This window comes from Spea bombifrons, chromosome 4 (assembly GCF_027358695.1).
Source record: "Spea bombifrons isolate aSpeBom1 chromosome 4, aSpeBom1.2.pri, whole genome shotgun sequence".
NCBI classification, from domain to species: Eukaryota; Metazoa; Chordata; class Amphibia; order Anura; family Pelobatidae; genus Spea; species Spea bombifrons.
The window spans coordinates 68095028-68113865 of NC_071090.1; the positions used below are offsets into that span (position 1 = coordinate 68095028).

The 18838-nt window shown below is 39.3% G+C and overlaps 1 protein-coding gene across 2 annotated transcripts; it reads right to left on the bottom strand.

Annotated features, from left to right (window-relative positions):
• Positions 1-264: 264 nt before the first annotated feature.
• NET1 (neuroepithelial cell transforming 1) lies at positions 265-16493 on the bottom strand. Of its 2 annotated transcripts, XM_053464187.1 has the most exons (11): positions 16278-16493; positions 10918-10984; positions 9893-9952; positions 3533-3640; positions 3224-3391; positions 2698-2857; positions 2529-2605; positions 2006-2263; positions 1605-1775; positions 1058-1244; positions 265-851 (listed from the first exon to the last, which is right to left on the bottom strand). In XM_053464187.1, exons 1-11 carry the CDS (start codon positions 16424-16426, stop codon positions 454-456), a joined length of 1803 nt encoding a protein of 600 aa, XP_053320162.1. In that variant the 5' UTR covers positions 16427-16493; the 3' UTR covers positions 265-453. The 2 variants fall into 2 exon arrangements, with proteins under 2 accessions (XP_053320162.1, XP_053320163.1); XM_053464188.1 differs by lacking the exons at positions 9893-9952; positions 10918-10984; positions 16278-16493 and adding an exon at positions 5933-6182 and having other exon boundaries at positions 267-851.
• Positions 16494-18838: the final 2345 nt, after the last annotated feature.

Below are 18838 nucleotides of genomic sequence, written 5' to 3' on the forward strand. Positions count from 1 at the left end.
TGGCTCAGGTTACAGCATAGCCGTCTCAGAGTGGGGAAGAGCTGGGAAAACCCCAGTAAACAACTGAATTCGGCCCACAGAGAGGATTTTAGACTTGGGAGTCCCACTTCACACACTACCTTCTCCAGGGAAAAAAAAATAATATATACACATATATATTAAAAAATTGAAAAAAAAAATGCACTGGTAACTAGTCTCCACCACAGGATCCGGTGGTCAGTGTGTCAGGTAACAGAACTTTACTATTGTCTTTTTTTTATGCGATTACTCAAATCTCAAGAAAACTGACACTATTTTTAACAGTGTTAACTGCATACCAGTAGCTGCCACTGAAAGAGGGAGGAGGATAACAAGTACAGTAGGATAAGTGAAATAATCCACGCGTTCTGGAAACGTACAGGAAACAAAATGTACACATTTATAAATAAGTCCTTCCAAGAGTCAGCTTGCAAATTAAACCAAGGTTTCTTTCCGTTTGATGCTCTGCTGTGTTTTATCTCGGAATTTACGACTCCCAGTCTGTGCCCTTTGTGTTTTCCCACTTTTAAAGTCTTCTGGTGAGCTTGAGACAGGACTGCGCTCGTTTTCATCCAAGTCCATTTCTACAATCCCAGATATGGTAGACGACCTCCTCTGTGCTTTGGCGTTTGGCACTGGTGGGTGGTTTTCTTCACATTCTTCGTTAACATCCGGAAGCTCCTTCACTTCGGTTGGTGATGCTTGCTGGTAGGGAGCAATGGCTGTTCTTATGCAGTTGAGCCACTGCTGTTTGTGAAACACATCATTAGCTTGGAGTGTATGACTCTGGCCAGGGCATGCATCTTGGAATCGGACCCTGAATATGTTTTTGGCTAAAATTTAAAAAAAAAAAAAAAAAAGTTTTTAGTAAACAATATCAGGAATCGCTTAAATTCAGATAAAGTCACTTATTTGATACAATACATATACAGCTGACACACCATAGTTATGTAACACATGTGCCATTTAGCAATTCATATTGTGATGGGAGACAAACTGCTTAATGATAAAGCCAATGTAGCTATATAAAATGTCATACCTTTGTCTGAATTACTGAATGCTCCTCTAAAAGAACCTCCCATTCTTACATCGCCATCCTGCAGATCCTCTAAAACGAGTTCCTGAACAGGAATAGGCTGTCTGTAAACTTGATAGTACTGGCGCTCATTTCGTGTTATAAGACGTGTTAAGACGAGGATGTCTTGGAAAAGGAACAGATACAGCTTCTGCAGAGAGAAAAATGTTTCACATGAGCACTGAAGTCAAACTTAGGGTAAAATTTCCTTTATTATATCCCTAAAATGACACTTTTTTTTAAAACACATAAAAAAGCTCTTTGTGGAAGGCAAACTGCCACAGAGTCCTGTAAAATCTGACCAGAGCAGAAAGCATGTTTGCAATTAGGCCTCAAAATCTACTTTGACTGCCTGAATTCACAATTTAGTGTTACTAAACAGAACAAGATGTGTACTTTTTGTTTCAACAAAATAGCAAATATGCTCTGTTTCCTACACCTCAGGATAAACTTATGTGCACACAACAACTTGCCGCTGAAATCCAAAGTATTTATATACTAGCACACTTACATGCCCATTCTTATTTTTCAGCTCGCCATGACAATGCAACATCTTGCTTGCATCTATTCGTGGATCCCTCTGCTTGTCATCCAGGTACTCGAGTTTGTCAATGTAATACTGGCATTCAGACTCCCCCTTTTTCAAGTTGATGTCGGTAAGCACTCCTTGTATCAAGCATAACTACAGGAAGAGGGGGAAAAGTAGACAAATCATGATTAAACATAGTGAAAGCATAGCAAGGTGAGTCCTCCATAGAATAGTGCATTAACAGAGGAGGCCACAAAAAATTTTTTGCTCTATGGTTAACTTTGGTAGGCAAGTGCAGCAGCATTACACAGCAAGTCGCTGTATTGTAAACTATTACATGAAACACAATTATTTAAACACCTAAAAACATTGCCATTACTTACAGCCTCTTCCAAATTAGGGATGTCTGGATGGTCTTTAGGAGTATGCCTTAATATCTCTTTCAACAGCAGGGGATATTTCACAAGACGGCTTCTGGGTATATCAAGGAAGCTCCATAAGTCCAGCTTGCGACTGAAGGGAGACTCAAGGCACCTCTGGAGAAAGTCCTGGACTCTGCGGTCCAACTTCTTTTGGTCTAGGAGCGCCTTGGCTGCCAGCTGGTTACTACAGTATCCTTTGTAAGCATTTAGTCGTGGCAACTGTAGGCAGAGGAAGCAGATTTGTCAAATATATTTTCAAATATACAAATAGCAATAGAGATAAGTTCATGGTTAACAAATGTACGAGAACCCTTAGCATTGGCCTTCTAGAATATAGTGTTCCACTTTTAACTCCACAACAGGTACCTCTTATCTGCCTAGTAAAGAAATCACAGAACTGATCTTTACATTACATACACCCTGTATCCCTATGTTGATGTATACATTGTCTTTTAAACCGATTTAGAACAGATAGGTATCTTACCCAATTAACAAGAATTTGTCCAATTTGTCCAACAGTTCCATCTGCTCGTGTTGCTTCCCCAAGTTTAGTCAGAAATTCTATTTAAATAAATAAAATGTATGTAAGGACACAAATTCAATATATATATATATTTATGAAGAAATCATTTGATTGACAGGCATAGCCGTACCTTCATGAAGAGGAATATAAGCATCCAAATCTCCAAATATATGTGCAAGTTCCTCCTCAGACATGATAGATAGCTTCAACATGGGATCGTGATAGGCCTTTCTCGCCAACTTGAGATCTTCAATCAGGTCTTGCTCACCTCTCGTCATTTCAAATATAGCCTGCATGGCAGGAAAACAGACAAGTCCCTGGTGTTAACAACATGCAGGAAGCCTGACTCGGCCAACGCAAACCTCATTTTATATTACTGAGATGGAATAATTGTTAACTGGATAAGCACTGAAAAGTACCATAAAGTATAAGGGCCTCGCTTGCGATTAGTGATCTGAAATGAAGCCCACTGGAAAAGGAGCAACCATTGTGGGTTACACACTAACCACCACATAGAGGTCAGATGGAAAATGTCATAACTCACTTTTAATTAACTGCTTTTGGCGTGACAGGTCCTTTTTTACAGGTATTACACAGGAATAGATATTTGGGCATTCACTGAGTTGGTAGACATAGGGAATGGTGTCTTAACTCACCTCTTGCCGTTTAATTTCTTTTGTGCTCAGACTTTCCTTCATATTGACATCTAGCATTTCGGACCAAAGAACACTGTTCCTTCTTTTGGGAGGGGTAGGAGCAGCCATCCTGCTACAGGATTTTTGGGTGCTGCTTGGAGACTTGTTTTCTGCCCGCATTGCGAATGACTGTCAAGATGAAGCATGTTTTCAGTACATAAAAATATATTTAAGTACATTTGAAACACGTCACTTTACTCATATGACCATAACCAGATGTCCAAGCTATTTGGTATAAAGAAGTTTTTTTTTGAAAAATAAATGTTTTACCTGAATAGTTTGGCCAAAGCGTCGTACTGCTCCATTTCTTACAGGAGAAATTAAGTTTGCCAATGATGTCACACGTGCTAAAGGCCTTACTCTTTTATTGCTCGGCTCCTGAAAACACACAAAATGATGTTTCATTCATTAGTAATTCCAAATAAATGTAAACCCACTAGCTGCAAAAAGTTAATCAAAAACAGCAATCAAGATCAAACGCTATGCAAATATAAAGACAGGGCAGCGTACGACAGAATATATATTCTGTAATATATATTACGTAATTCTCTGCACGCAACTATATTTAAACAAATGAGTAAATGTTCAACTACTGGAAAAATCCTTCAGCTAGTTTGCGTGAAGTGTTTAGTTTTAAATAAATGATTGAGCTGCTCAAATACGATTTCAAAAACTTTTTGCCTTTAAAAAAAAAAAAAGAAAAAAAAAAAAGAAAACGCGCACAAAAAAGCTGGAAAAGGCAATATTTGTCAAATGAGGCATAAAGCAGCGATACAGCTGCTCGGTCGTACGGAGCACAAGAAACAATTGTTCTACCAGTTTCAGAGTGGAAACATCAATCATTTGATTAATGTCTTTTAGCCAAACAACATTAAGCTTATTTAGCGTCTATATTAAGCAAACTGAATTCAGCAGCGCAGCGCCGGCACATACTCGAGTCTAGGAACGTCTGTACAGTTTCTGCATAGTTTCGGCATTGCTGAGCCAGTGGAGGACAATATATTATTTTAGTTTAATGCACAAAACTCTGCACATGTAGGTTCTCAATACACCTAGTAGTGCTCTGCTTGCTATAATCAGCACAAGCACACATACTAGCCATGACCAGATAGAGCAGGTTAAAATTCAGCAGATGAATCCCAGTATTATCACAGTAATCAGTAACAGCCACTTTAAATAGTTACTACAACTTGGACAATGGGCTTCATGTAAATATATACACCACATGCATAAAAAATGCACAATGTTACTTTCTTCCAATAGCACTAATGCTTAAACGTCATAGCCATCCGAAAGGACAACAGACTTTCTGCACATATCTTCTAAATGAGCGGATGTGTTGAAGAATGAAGTCTTGGAAGCTGAAAGTGACTGGACTGTTCTCAGGGGATAGATATGACAAACGCTCTGTGAGGGACAGGTGTTGATGACCGCATAGCACACTGGTGTCAGATAAAGTAAGCCGTCTACATTTTTGCTTGCCCGTTTGGTAGAGCGAAGACAAAGAGTCTCTTGTTTGAAACAACACAACAAGAATGCGTAGCGGAATTATTACTCACTTTTGCTATGTGACAGTTATTATATTATTTCAACGGTTTTATCACACAAGCGGGTGCTGAAGAATTCTCAGCTAATACTGCCAAAATTAGGGGGGGAAACATAAGAATCCCCTACTGTAATGTGTGGGCTTACCCTAACAGAAACAGCCGTTATTCCCTTCAGGGTGAATCTGAAATCCTAAAGCCCTTATCCTGCCAGCAGCAAAAAAAAAAAAAAAAAAAAAGCTACTAATCCAAATAGCCCTTAGGTCACCGGGAGACATTCTCTGTGAAACGCTCTCAAACATACGGATAAAAGGCTGTGTGTGTTAGAATATCTACCAAGGGATAACATGTGTACGCTGAATTCGGCAGCACAGTACACAAAGTAAGTAGGCAAAACTCTCCTGTATATTAATCACACTGACAACAATTGTATTTTAATAAAAAAAAAAAAAATAAACAGATCAGAGGTTGTGCACAATACGATTTTACTGTAAGAAGACAAACTACGCTGCCACCCACCACCCAAAAAATACTCGCAATTTGTTCTCTCAGGGAAGCACACGCCGAGGAAACAGCTTCAAACAACTTTTATCTACAGCAAAGGGCAGCAAAACGAGCAGATCCAATAAAGAAGAGGCTGGTACCAGTAATAAAATAAGCGTGTTGAAATTAGTTTAAGCTTCAAAGCTCAAAAACCATTTTAAAATCTCGGTAGGCGAGCGTGTCTGTTGTATCAGATGTAACATTCTACGAGGCTACAAATTAAACAATACAAACAACTGAAAGAATGCAGGAGAAAAGCAGATCAAAGCGTAGGTGTTTTTGGAACATTTTTATGCTATTTTGTGAATATGATTCATAGTTCTAAGGTTAAGGGAAGCTGACAGAGCCTCAAAAATGGAGATAAGTAAAACAAGCAAGTTAATAATTCTCAAACCACAACTAAATGCAAACAATTCCATTTGTATACCGGCTTAATAATCAGTTAAAACAACCAGCTTTAAAGAAGAAAAACGTAATCCAATCAAATGCCAACACAGAATGAAAACTACCAAAAAAACATTCTTATTTAACAGGAATTCCCTTCTTTAATCACCGCAAACCGCAATTCTGTTTTAATACATACCTCCAATTCCTTAGATGCTTGGTTCTGAACTGCTATGACCTGGATAGTCCTTTTAATAGGCAGGAGACCTCCAACCTCATCATGAGCCACCATACTTTCTAATATCCCCCTCACAGGAAACGCAAGCGATCCACTTTAGAGGCTCAGCTCTTAGGAGAGCTGCTAGTTTTTCATACACAAGCCGTCTGTGTGCTAAGAAACACTCACAGCTCCTTCCCATACTGCATACTTCCCTTGCTGCAACTGAATTCAGGTTTGGGAAGTCCTCCGGTTTCATGTACTTAAAGGTGGGAGGAGCGCTGCAGCTGCCTTCTGGGCGTGCGGCCGTTCAATCCCACGTCGTTTGTCGGTGACAGCTGGCACACCTACTAGCTAGTCTCGCGTTACACAGACAGCTTCGCTTCTAGACACAGAATAAACCAACACAGCCTGCTGTTCAGGCAAGTTTCATGCGCAAAGTTTGCTTTCTATTCCATACTCTAGAAAAACTACTACCTCAAGAGGTAGAGCGACCCTGCCAAATGGCTTACTGTAGTCGCCAATAAAAGAACCCCCAATTATTTCACGAATGACAACATGAAAAATGTTCTAAAGGCTATTTTGGGTAAAACTATAGATAGCCCTGTCGGTTTCTAAATTCCGCATTAACATAAGCCACATGGGATTTTCATCCCACCCCTGGATTTGCCATTATTTTAGCTGCTTCTGAGATAGGCTGGAGCCCCGGCACCAGAAAAAGGAAGCAACCCGGATATAAAGCAGAGGCTTCCAGAGAAACCCTATACTTCACTGCAAGAACGGGCAGGAGGCCTCCATACTTAATGAAAAGGAAACAAAGCACGGCAAAAATGTTAACATGCCTGTTCCATCGGTGAACTGCGTCAAATAAAAGCCCCCTTTTAATCTGCATATAACAAGAAAAACAGCCCCCATCAGTGACCCACCCAAACCTTTTTTGTGGTCTTATCTTTGGCTCAATCAGGGCAACTCTGTGTTTATCCTGACTAAATTGCCCTGAAACAAGAAGTGACTTGAAAAAAAATATATATAAAATAAAACCAAATGAAAACAGCAAGGTGAGCAAAAAACTCTTTCATTTACAGCCAAAAAGTGGAAAACAAAGCCAGTAAAAGCTGACACTTCATTACACAACAAAATATATAAAGCGGGTATTGTTTTTAAAGCACGGGCTCTTCTATGCTGTATTAATCGCGGTGTTACACGCATTTCACTCCGCAGCTCTTCATATGAAATAATTGCTAGCCAGCAACAGAGTATTAGAATATAATATAATGTGAAAAATGATGCGCCAACCACTCACAGCACTTAAGGCAGATTTGAGCAGAGATAACCAACGAGTAGCTGCCTGCTGCTGAATGTTAAGTAGATAAGAACCATTCAGCTCATCAATTCTGTTCATTTTTCTTGTTTTACATCCAGGGTAGCTTTATACCTGTCCCATGCATGTTAAAATTCCCTCACTATTAGCCTCTACCACTTCTGCTGGGAGGCTGAGCCATTTATCTACCACCCTGTAGGTGACTCAGCCACAAGGTATTTGGTAAAGACTTCAAATCATCCAGTACAGCTTTTGCAAATAAGTGCTGGCTATTCATGAACATAATCTTATTTTAAAAAATAAATAAATAAAAAAAAAATCAGTAGACCAGGGGTTCCATTATTTCCATGAAAGCACTTTGTTGCCAGCAATTGCCTGCTTCAAGTAGCCAAAAACGGCCCCAAAAACTTTCAGCGCAGGGGTGGTGCCCGGCATTGCTTTAGGAAAGGTTGTAGCTTTTTTTTTTCAGAAAGAATAGAAAGCATATTAAATTATGTATTGAGCATTTTTCATTTCAGGGACTGCATGGGAGATTATAAAGTCTCTTTAATAACCAGCAGGATAATCATAATACTAAACTGGGGTTTATTTTTTACCAAAAGCCCCAGTTCAATATAAAACAGTAACCTGGTGTGTGAAAAATATACGAGGCTAGGGGTTCTTTTCCTACGCTCCGTTGAAAGTGCTGTTGACGGTACCCCCAGTTTACAAAAGGGAAACGGAGTCAGGAGACAGGCTTCCACAGAAACAGTAAGATGGTAAATATACCATAAGAAATTGAAGTCAACAGAGTATGTCTTATTGTCCAGAGCAGTGTAATATGTGGATAGATATTTGTGACTCTTCCTGGTGGATAGAAAAATCCATGGCCCTGTAAGACTAAAGCTATACGGTTTGTATTCACACACAGCTGATAGTTTCAAAAAAATGCACTAGATCTTAGAATCGGGACCTAGAACAGAGGCTAAGCGCAGAGTAATTATTAATGATGATGTGCCATTACTCACTTTTGATTTTGTTTTGGATATCGTTGCTACAGAAACACTGATAACACCTTTAGAAGGGCAAACATGAATCATATGTGTTGCAAAACATCTGGGCAGTAACATTTATGCTGGCATTTTACTCCGATGTAAACCACATCCTTGAACCCCTCCCCCCCACACACATTAAATGTGCTATTGCAGATGTAACCATGCGTAAAACGTCATGTAATATTCTATTCAGCAACACCCGAGCGTTATTTTCAAGTCCAATCGATCTACAGCAACAAAGTTACTTTTTTTAAATCCCAAGTCTACTGAATGATTATAACAAAACAAAAAAAACCTCTACTATAACGCTGCAGTACAACTGTCACTAAAATGACAATGCGAAAACATTACATGATCTTATAGAAGTGCACACCTATTTAGGTTCCTCTTAACTGTTTATACTTTCATTGATGAAACAGGAACACTACATTAATGTACTTATTTGTTTGTGTTCGGTCAATTACATACCTCCCAATAGCCCGGGTTGTGGTTAGTTAGAGAGATCCCTTGATCTCACTCAGATCTGTGATATGAATAGTACTGTTGCAATACAGCCTATTACTGCAGGTCCCACCTGGCCACCTCATGGACTCAGCTGCCGAGTGTCATGAGGTGGTGCCTTCAGAAAGATTGGCAGGTGACCATGCCTCCTGTTCCACCCACTCATGGTGGCGGCACCTAATCCCACCTCTTCTCTCATCCCCCTTCAGCACAGGTGTCCCAGCCGGGACGCCGGAAATGTTGGGGGTACGTATTTTAATTTGCAGCTATGTTTTTCTGTGTCCGTCTGCAATGCATATTACCATCTTCCTTTAAAAGTCTGGAGATCCAGCAGCAATATACAGTAAGAGCCCAAACCATTTACAAGCAGTTTTTAACTCCTTAAAGGGTAATTCTAGACACACACTGGCATATATGAACACGTGTGCAGTAAATTTGGATCACGCCAGTGACTTTTCCCTCCTGCAAACTAAACCTTCCTCCATACTGGTAGGTTTCTTTCACGCTTTTGATAGCATTCGGGAATAAGATTACCATCCACAAATGTGTCCCCTTTGGATATTATTCTGCATATAACAGACATTAAATCTGTTAAAAGGGAAATGTGGTGGTAGTTTAATAGTCATTGTTCCCGTTCCCATATGCTAATCAAATTAAAGTATGCCTTAATGACCAGCAAGTACTGCTTTTATTATTATTATTATTATTATCTTTTATTTATATAGCGCCAACAGTTTACGCAGCGCTTAATACAATACATAAATTCAAGGGATATGACAAGACAAGAATTGACAGACTAAGACAAACCGATACATTTGGTGGAGAGAGCCCTGCTCGCAAGCTTACAATCTTTTGCAAGTTATGCCACCTTGAGAGTAGTGATTGAGTATGAAGTGCAGAGGATGTTGTAGATATAGGTTTCTGATGGCTTCGTTTTTGTTTATTAATCAGATTTGGCCCATATACTGGGGATTTAGTTACGCCAAGGTCTCTCTCTCACCATGACTCATATTTTTGACATGTAACGTCTACCTTAGTTTTACAAGAGACGCTGATATTTTTAAATCCAAAAGTGGCGCTCGTTACCTTGAGATCAAAGCTATAGAGGCTGACAGAGTCTTCATCCTTCTCTTTACGCTTCCTTTTCTGCTGAAAGCAAAAAAAAAATTAAAAAAAATTAAAAAAAGTTTTACATAAAAACACACACACTCAAGCTGGAGGAAGCCTAACCGCTACAACAGCTTTCACAAGGCTACATACCAGTGCTATGTCTTTCATAATCACAGTCACCGACTGTCACACGCAGGTCAGAAACGTGTTAATACTAAAGTCTCTGATACGCGTTTGTGTGGTGAAAGGAACCAACCCCTCAAGCTCCCCTGTTGCTGCTGCAGGAACCACAGCTTGTACCTGTAACAGTACCACGCTGATGGCTTGATCTGTCTGAACTGTCTGCCCCTTTAATGTACTGTTTGGTTATATCACTTGAGACAGGTTTAAGCTTTATATTCATCATAAGATTTCCTTCTATAAAATGTACCATTCACAATTGTTTTCTTCCAATTTTGTAACACCGTTCCCTTAACACATGATGCAGCGACACTATGGTTTTATGTTGTAGTTGCAACCAGCAAAGTGTCTCGCTCACAACCTATATGAAAACCAGAACCTAATGGAATTGTTATTTCCTTACAAATGTTAAACCAGACATTAAGCAAGCTTTCAAAACTAAACCATCCACATCTAGACAAAACGTGTCTGGTAAACTCAGCGCTGGAGGCTAGACTGCGGGAACATCTGGATTTCATTGTGATCTCTTTAAGTTAAGACTGAACTAAATCCCAGATATAAACAATAAAACAGCTGCTCAGCCCTTATATGCAATGCATATTTCCCCTAAATAGATGTGCCTGGCTCCCTAATTCTACATAAAAGCTGCTCAGCCAAATAAAAAAAGACAACAAACGTTAATTGACATAGCAACACAAAGTGGTGTGGGCTATTTATTGCAGTAGAAATTTGTGACAAACAAAAATTAGGCAACAACTTTGATAAACATACATGAACATGTGGAACAGGAAGAGAAAAAAAAAAAAAAAAAAAGTACACACCAGAGTAAAATCCCATTGAGCCCCAGGGGTCAGGAAGGTAAAAGAGCTGCCTCTTCTGAGAGAATGTCTGAAAAGAAATCAGAGTCAAATATTTACAAGCGAGATCTGTTACATGTACAATAAATCAGTGCATCATTTTAAGACAAGTAAATGCAAAATGAGCTTAAATTCCCCTCCTTGTCATCACCTTCACATTTCTACTTCGTCGGCACACCTGTTTTTAACATCCCAATCAGCATGGTTTCATCCAAACCTGTGACCTCAAGGTCAGGGTTATGTCATGAGCAAAGTATACAGCCCCAATCCTCTGCGAGGTACCACTAGATCCTTGTGACAAATTCTGTGGCATTCACAAAAGCCCCCCCCCCGATCTCTGTATAGAGCCTGCTGGTGCCCGGCAAACGAGAACCTAGGTGTCAGGAAACAAACCCTAGGCACCATGGCAAGAGGTTGTCGAGCCCTGGGTTTACTTATTTGCGAGGAGGGTGTGCGGTTGCCAATACCCGCAGCCTCACGAATGACACGTTATCTTCACACACACTTACAGAGGCCTTCCCGGCCACATGCGCTGTATACCACACCACACATGCAAGACCCAGGGCTCTCTACGAGTTCATTCATGTACATTCCTTCCCAAATAGACAATCAGAACTAAACTAAAATCAAATAAATCAAAACCATGGTAGCCCACACTGATTAAGCATATTGAAAAGTACAGTACAGTTGAAAGAAAACAGCTGCTAAAATCATTAAATACACAACAGCTGTAGATCTAAAGCATTGCGTTTGTGGCATCCAAAAGGGTCTAATAAAAGTATTATGCTTAAAGAAGTTACCCTAAGGTATTCGCTCTAAATGTCTGTAATATACATACGCACAGCACAAGAAAGACAAACCAGGCGAGCGCGCAACCCAAACGCATAAAAAGCATAAACATTCAGATTCCAGAGTTGCTGCTAGAATAATAATGACCAGTAAGCACACAAAACAAAATCAACAATTCACCGCATACCTAGCGAATACCGGTCAAAAAAAACCAAACACCTAAGGCACTGTCAAGTAAGAAAATTCTTGGTGGGAAGATTCTATCCATAAAAAAAGAAATCGAATTAAGAAAGAAATAAAAAATCCAACAAAACTTACATGAGAGAAAAACAAAAATAAAAAGAAATAACTTACAGGATAAATAAGTAAAGCCATAAATAAACCAAAGATCTGCTTGGAACGCCAACATTATGCATTACGAGTTGCTGTCCCATAAAAGTAATAGCAAGGATGTCTTGTCCTATGTGCAGAGTAGCAGGATATGATATTTCACACCCAAGTGAACATTGCGGCAGTGGAAAAAGCAGCCATTTGGCCTTCATATTAGTTCCCTAGAGCTTGAAGTACTATTCCTTCTATTTAACCCCGATGTATACAAATGATTAAGAAACTGGTACTGGATCTGCCTTTTCATTTACTTGGCTTCTAACATGGGGTCAATGATGCAAAGCATTGTATTACACATATTGCTTTTAAAATAAGAGTTTTCATTTACTTTCTCCTGGTTTTTATTTTGTATTGAGTATGTGCTTGAGTACAGGTACTCATTATTTGCAGAAATTGAACACAAAAATAATAAACATTGTTACAAGTAAAGTACATTGCCATTGTTGAAGCAAAGCTCTGCTCAGGTTTTGATTTAAAGAAAAAAGCTCTTACAAGACATTCAATTAATGTGTAAATATTTATTACATGCTGATGGCTACAGATGCGAAACAATTTGCTTCCAATGTTTCAAACTTGGTTACTGTCTGCCATCTAGTGAACAAATGTCCTAACTGCAAATACAACGAAATGGCATTAAATTCAGACTAGAGGGGCGTTATTGTACAAATGTTATTCTACTACAGCTTTAACGTAGTAGCATGCCAAAAGTTGGGATACTTTACCCAGGGAAACCTGTAAGTATTATTATTATAGCACATCTTAGTAATAGATAAGTTTAAGTGTGCATCACATGACCACAAGTTAAAAACAGAAGAACGAAAAAGGATTTCCCCATTACTTCTAATTTATTTCAAGTCAAGTAATAAAAGTTAACACTTCCACCATCAATCATAAAAAGGCAAGTCCCACAGAAAAAATATTAACTTGCGCATGAAATACAGCTCTGTGTACAGCGTAGACCGGAGACTTTCATTAAGCAGAATATTCACTGGGAGATTAAAAAATTGGCCTTTTTATTCTTTATCACAGACAGTATGGTAAGTAGTTAGGATGTTTGTCTAGTAGACTGAGCTAATAAGGATACACATGACTAATACACAGCTATCTGAAAACATTATATAATGTAAAAACTAGAACACAGCCCAATATTTTGAAAATGTATTTTTAATCTGATACAAGGAATAAAATGGGTGGGAGTATCCCTTTAAATCTAATCCAAGAGATGCAGTGGCATGCAGACTGCACAGAAAGCCCAGGTAACACGACATATCGGAAGGTAGGTACACAAGACCAGGATTTAACAAAACTAAATAGAGGAGGAAAATACACCTTGTTAACAGGGAATGTGCATCAGACATTTTTCTGCATCTTGGTCAGTTGTCTTAAGTAGATTAGCTGGCAGGAAGTTGTCACTTTGTAAGACTAGCTACCATCGTAGCAAGCAGGTACATTAAGCTGCCTGCTCCTCTACTAAAAAGGGATCATATTTTTCATTTTACCTTTTCAATGTTGGAGAAGCTGCCAATCAATCAGAAGTCTCCTCGCTACAGATGAAGCTTTTCCATTAATCTATAAACCTAGAAACAAATAATTTGAGGGCAAAGAAGAGCCATTTGGCCAGCATGTTTTTCTTTTACTCAGTCCTTGGTATTGTCTTAGATTAAGGATAGCTATTGAATGCATGTTAAAATTCTCTCACTACGATAGCCCCTAGAACTTCTGCTGGGAGGCTATTCCATTAATCTACCACCATCTCAATAAAGTAAGTAATTAACACTTCCTTGCATCAGAGCTCAACAATCCCTGATTGGTGCAGGGTCATTACGGCAAATATAAATTACTTCCTGGTGCCCAGGAAGCTACCCTCCCTTGGGAAGGCGATGGGGGTTGCTGAGGCAGGTGCCAAAGCAACCAGGTGCCCATGTTTCGACCCTGTAGCTGTAGAGAGGCAGCTTGCAGGTTTCCACAAGGTAAAAGAGAAGGGAATAGTTAAGCGTTAGAGTTAGTCTGTGCGTATGTGTGTGTATGCATGTATAGTGCCAGTCGGTCTGTACTGTAGATTTATATTTATTGTTTATGTGTATTTAGTGTTACTTAATGTGTATATGTTCTGCGTGTATATGAGTCAGCGTTTGTGTGTACGTATAATGCCAGAGTCAGTGCGTGTTAGTGTATGTCGTTGGATAGTGTGTGCATGTATCTTAGATCCAAATGAAATTCGTCAACCTCTGCCTTACATCTAAACCTCTTACACTCTAGTTTTTAGATTATGACCTCTCTCCTTTATAACACTCCTTTTATTTTTATAAACCTGCATTGTGCGTTTGATATCCACGAGAGCAGAGTATTTTTTTTTTTAAAGAAAAGATCAAAGGGTTAAACCATTTTTCACAGCCTTCTTTGCTCAGATTTACCAAAGGTGCCAATATAAGCGGAGGGCACTGTACATAGCTGGCATCCCAAGCCCCCCTCCCCTTTGTTGTGATTGCTAGAAATACTTCTATCTACTACTCCATCTTTTAGTAAAAGCATATGTTTTGGAAAGTGTGAGCAAAACACACAAGGCAGCTTATTGTCCCTTCTCATCCTAGGTTGTTGTATACCAAAGCATTGTTCAAATAAATGAGGATTTCTAACTATATATCGTGTCTGCCCCATGCTGGTGTTTTAACCGTGTATGCACTGAAGCCCCTTTCTTTGCCAGTTCCTCTTCCGTCACAGATATGAAGTTGAGGAATGGGAAGAAATACGTTTAACATTATCAAAAAACTTTATTTTTATTGAATGATGGTACCATTTAAAAGCCATAGGGTTCAGTGATTAAGGGGAAAAAAAATTGCTAAGAATATCAGAATTTATTTAAATTGGTCACCTTTTGTTCTTCCCATAAAGCATTTAAAATTGGTCATATTTACAAGAGCAATTTTAACTTTACATTTTAATGATTGAGCTTTTGTATCCTTTAGAAGCAAGAACTTGGCATTGACCTTGGCTTACAAAGTAACAGATCCACAATCCACAATTATATCTGGAGAATCCGGTTTAACTCCTTCTAGTCAAAGGCTTCTTTGTGCTTTTATCTGCAATCCTTATTCATACAAATTATATACAGTTTTGCTTAAGCAAGTAGGGCTTTCCCTCAGACAACTTTTTCATACAGTTGACACAAATATTTATTATAACTAGAATACAAAACAAAAATTCAGCCTTACTCATGAGAAATTGGGCACACAAATGCATTAATTTAGTTGTCTCAAAAAATATCATATGCACCCACTTTCAGTGCGAGCACCAATACATTGTATTTGTCAGTGGAGAGACAACTATCAACCAAAGACCAGGCGTCATGCAGATACGGGTCCTAAAACATCACTGTTGGCACCTAATATTTTGCGGAGTTTCATTGATCACTATGGATCCCTGGCTCCTAAATAATGTACAGACTTGGCATTTCTCCAACATATAAAAACATGCACAAATTCCGGTGTTACGTTTTTATAGCTGTATTATCACCATAGCAACCAAGAGATCAGCCCAGCCAGCACTAAAATCCCATAGGCTGACATTTTCTCTTTTTTCTCTTTACTAATAGAATGTAGCAGAACAAAATCCAATTCCAGAAAAAAAAATATTAGAACTTAAACAAAATAAAATCTTATCAATCCGACTGTCAAACAAGTTGGCAGGTGATCCACCTGTCAGATACCAAAAGCCCCAGCTAATAAACTACTGGGATCATGATGGGGAGTTAAGAGCCCTGCCATATCCGGGGAGCTGAGTGGCATCTAAAGAGATCAATTGTGTAACAGCAGATTAATGCCCCGTGTGTATACATTTTACACAATCCACACAACACAAAATATCACCACATTAACTCATAGCATTCGATTCTTTATAGAGAACAGATCCAATGTAAACGAGCAACACCAATACAATGGCTTTCCATTAGGCCTTTTTCCTTCCCCGCCCCCACCGCAACTAGAAAAGCCGGAGGGCCGCGGGCTACTTACAAGTGCACACACAACCGGAAATATACAGCCTCGCGAGCACCCTTTAAAACCCGTATACCAATACTGACATTCTATATTAAAAAGGCCGTGTCGCTTTCCAGGCGCACACGGCAACCTCGACAATTGGGAAAACCATACCTCCTAGAGGTGCCTCCCTCCGGGGTGGTTGGCCCGGCCAGGCTGCTGACAGAAGACTTCCTTTTTGGACCGTTTCTTTTTTTAGGTTTAACGTTCTCGTTGGGCGGGGTAGGACCCGCTGGGGGCGCCATGACCTCCTCCCCCTCCATGGTGGTCCCTATATCAAACGACCGAAAAAGTAACGTTCGTCACAGAGCCAACCGCCGCCCCGATAGTTTGAAAAGAGCGGAAGTCTGATTCCATCCAATCAGAACACGCGTTGCTAGGAGACGTCCGGGATAAAAGTGCCGCCCGGAGGGAAGATGCTCCTGGCACGTTACGACATGCATTTTCGCCATATTCGATGAGGGCAAACTGTAGTATGCATGAGCGTATGCAATATTCTGTTTGTAAACGGTGTTTAATAGTAATCGTTTATTAGTAGTTTGTTTAACACAACAGAAACTGCTAAAGCTACGCAGACTGTGCTTTGCATTCCTAGGAGGAGATGGGGTACCGAAAGGAGGACTCTTGTTTAAGGTGGTGCGGCTGGGGAACAGGGGTATCAAGACTTGTTCTGCAAAATGGCATCAATGTACACAAAAGCACCCCACTTTACACATCGTTACACTGCTGCCTTTTTTTAAAATACAGAATAGTGTTAGAAGCGCAAGTAAATTTTGCATATAAAATGTAAAAGATGGTACAAAAAGGGCTTATATTTGGAAAATGATCCAAATACTTATGTAGTGTGCCATGCAAAATATTAAATATCATGCAGCACATTACCACTAAATAACGCTAAAAAATACAATAGCAAACGTTATTGCGGGTGTGCAAAACAGTAAAAGAAATAAGTCATTTAAACAAGCCGGTAGGCGAAAACCAGCTCATCTGTTGGATTTGACCACACGGGCCAGCCTTCGACCACTACGTCCATCAATGAGCCTTGGCCACCCATGACCCTGTCGTTGGTTCACTGCTTTTATTTCCTGGGACCACCTTTGATAGGTACTGACCACTGCAGACCAGAATACCCCACATGCTCTGACACAGTCGTCTACCGATCACGGTTTGGCTCTTGTCAAACTCCATACGATTGTCCATTTTTACAACGACTTTGAAGATGAAATGTTCACTTACTCCCTAATATTTCCCACCTACTGACAGGTGCCGTGATAACAATATTATCAGTGTTATTCACGTTACCTATCAGTGGTCGTAATGTTATGGCTGATCGGTGTATATATCTCTAGGTTGTAAGCTCATTTGAGCAGGGACTTCCTTATCCATTATATCTGTAAGTGAAATTGTTAAGAAGTAGTATATATCATATGTCCTACGTCCCCATTGTACAGCACCATGGAATATGATGTTGCTATATAAACCATAAATATTGATGTAAGCTCGATTGAGCAGGGTCGTCCTCACAGCACTGTGGAATTTGATGGCGCTATATAAAACAATAAATAATAATAATATTGAATCCATAAGAGTCTACACCAGAAGGACCAGGCAGTCAATTTTGAACATAAAAGCCAGAGCAAGGTCTTAAGGCTCTGAACGGTGTGTTTATTCAAACATGACTTAAAAACACTGGTTTTGTTTTTTTACCAATATTTTCACTGTAATATATTTTATTAGTATGAGCAACAAAAAGATTTCAATACACAAGTATCTCTATTTACTTTTTTTTTTTGCACACCCACGATCACTTTTGGTAATGTTAACTCTTGCATATACGGTAGTATCGTATATATAGGTGACAATTCTGTATGCTTATGGTGTGTAAAAAGTGATAAAAGCCCTCCACTGAACAGAACATACTGAGCAAAATAAAATAAACTTATGGCAATTCTTGCCTTACAGGAAGTTATTAACGACCATGTATTTTTTTTCTCTGTCTCCCGAAACCCTGTACATTTTGACGTGCAATTGTGTAAAAGGTAATGTCAAAACACCCACGCTTCCCTTCCCACAGAATACCGATCCACTTGGAGACACATCTAGTATCATTTTCTGTCAGAGATAGCCTCCCACATGCTATATTAACACAGCTACAAGAGCTTTATAGTTAATATCATCCCAGGATAAATGCAGATTCTATCAAGTGCTTAGCATTTCAGGAGCACAAGTGCTTTTTCAAATATTGTCCATCCAGAGGAACACCATAAATGCAAAGCCTCACTTAGGATGAACAATCAATTCTAAAACAACTTTTGATAAAAACTAAAAGTGTAAATCTTTGTGACCTTATCACTTTAGCTAAAAAATACAAATGCTGGAAGACAATCGTTTTGCAGCAAGTGCACTATGATTGGACCGTGGCGATAAGTTCTGCTTAGCACTGCGGTCAAGTATCTTTTATATATAAATATATATATATATAGAGATATAGAGCTTAGTGTTCAAAGGAGGCACTGATCCTTAAAAAAGAGGGATACTTGACACAAGCAAACAACCACTTGCTTTCTACCTCAAAAGCATAATTACTATTAACTGCAAGCTTAGACTGGGGTGGTGAAATCAATGGGAGTGCTTTCTGGTTGAAAGTTTAAGGGCCTACTTTTCTTCTATGCATC

Coding starts and splice junctions, on each gene's coding strand:
- NET1 (XM_053464187.1), bottom strand. CDS start 16,426: ATGGAGGGGGAGGAGGTCATGGCGCCCCCAGCGGGTCCTACCCCGCCC. Junction 1,776..2,005: donor TCCCTAATTTGGAAGAGGCT/GTAAGTAATGGC, acceptor CTCTTCCTGTAG/TTATGCTTGATACAAGGAGT. Junction 852..1,057: donor ATTCAGTAATTCAGACAAAG/GTATGACATTTT, acceptor TTTAAATTTTAG/CCAAAAACATATTCAGGGTC.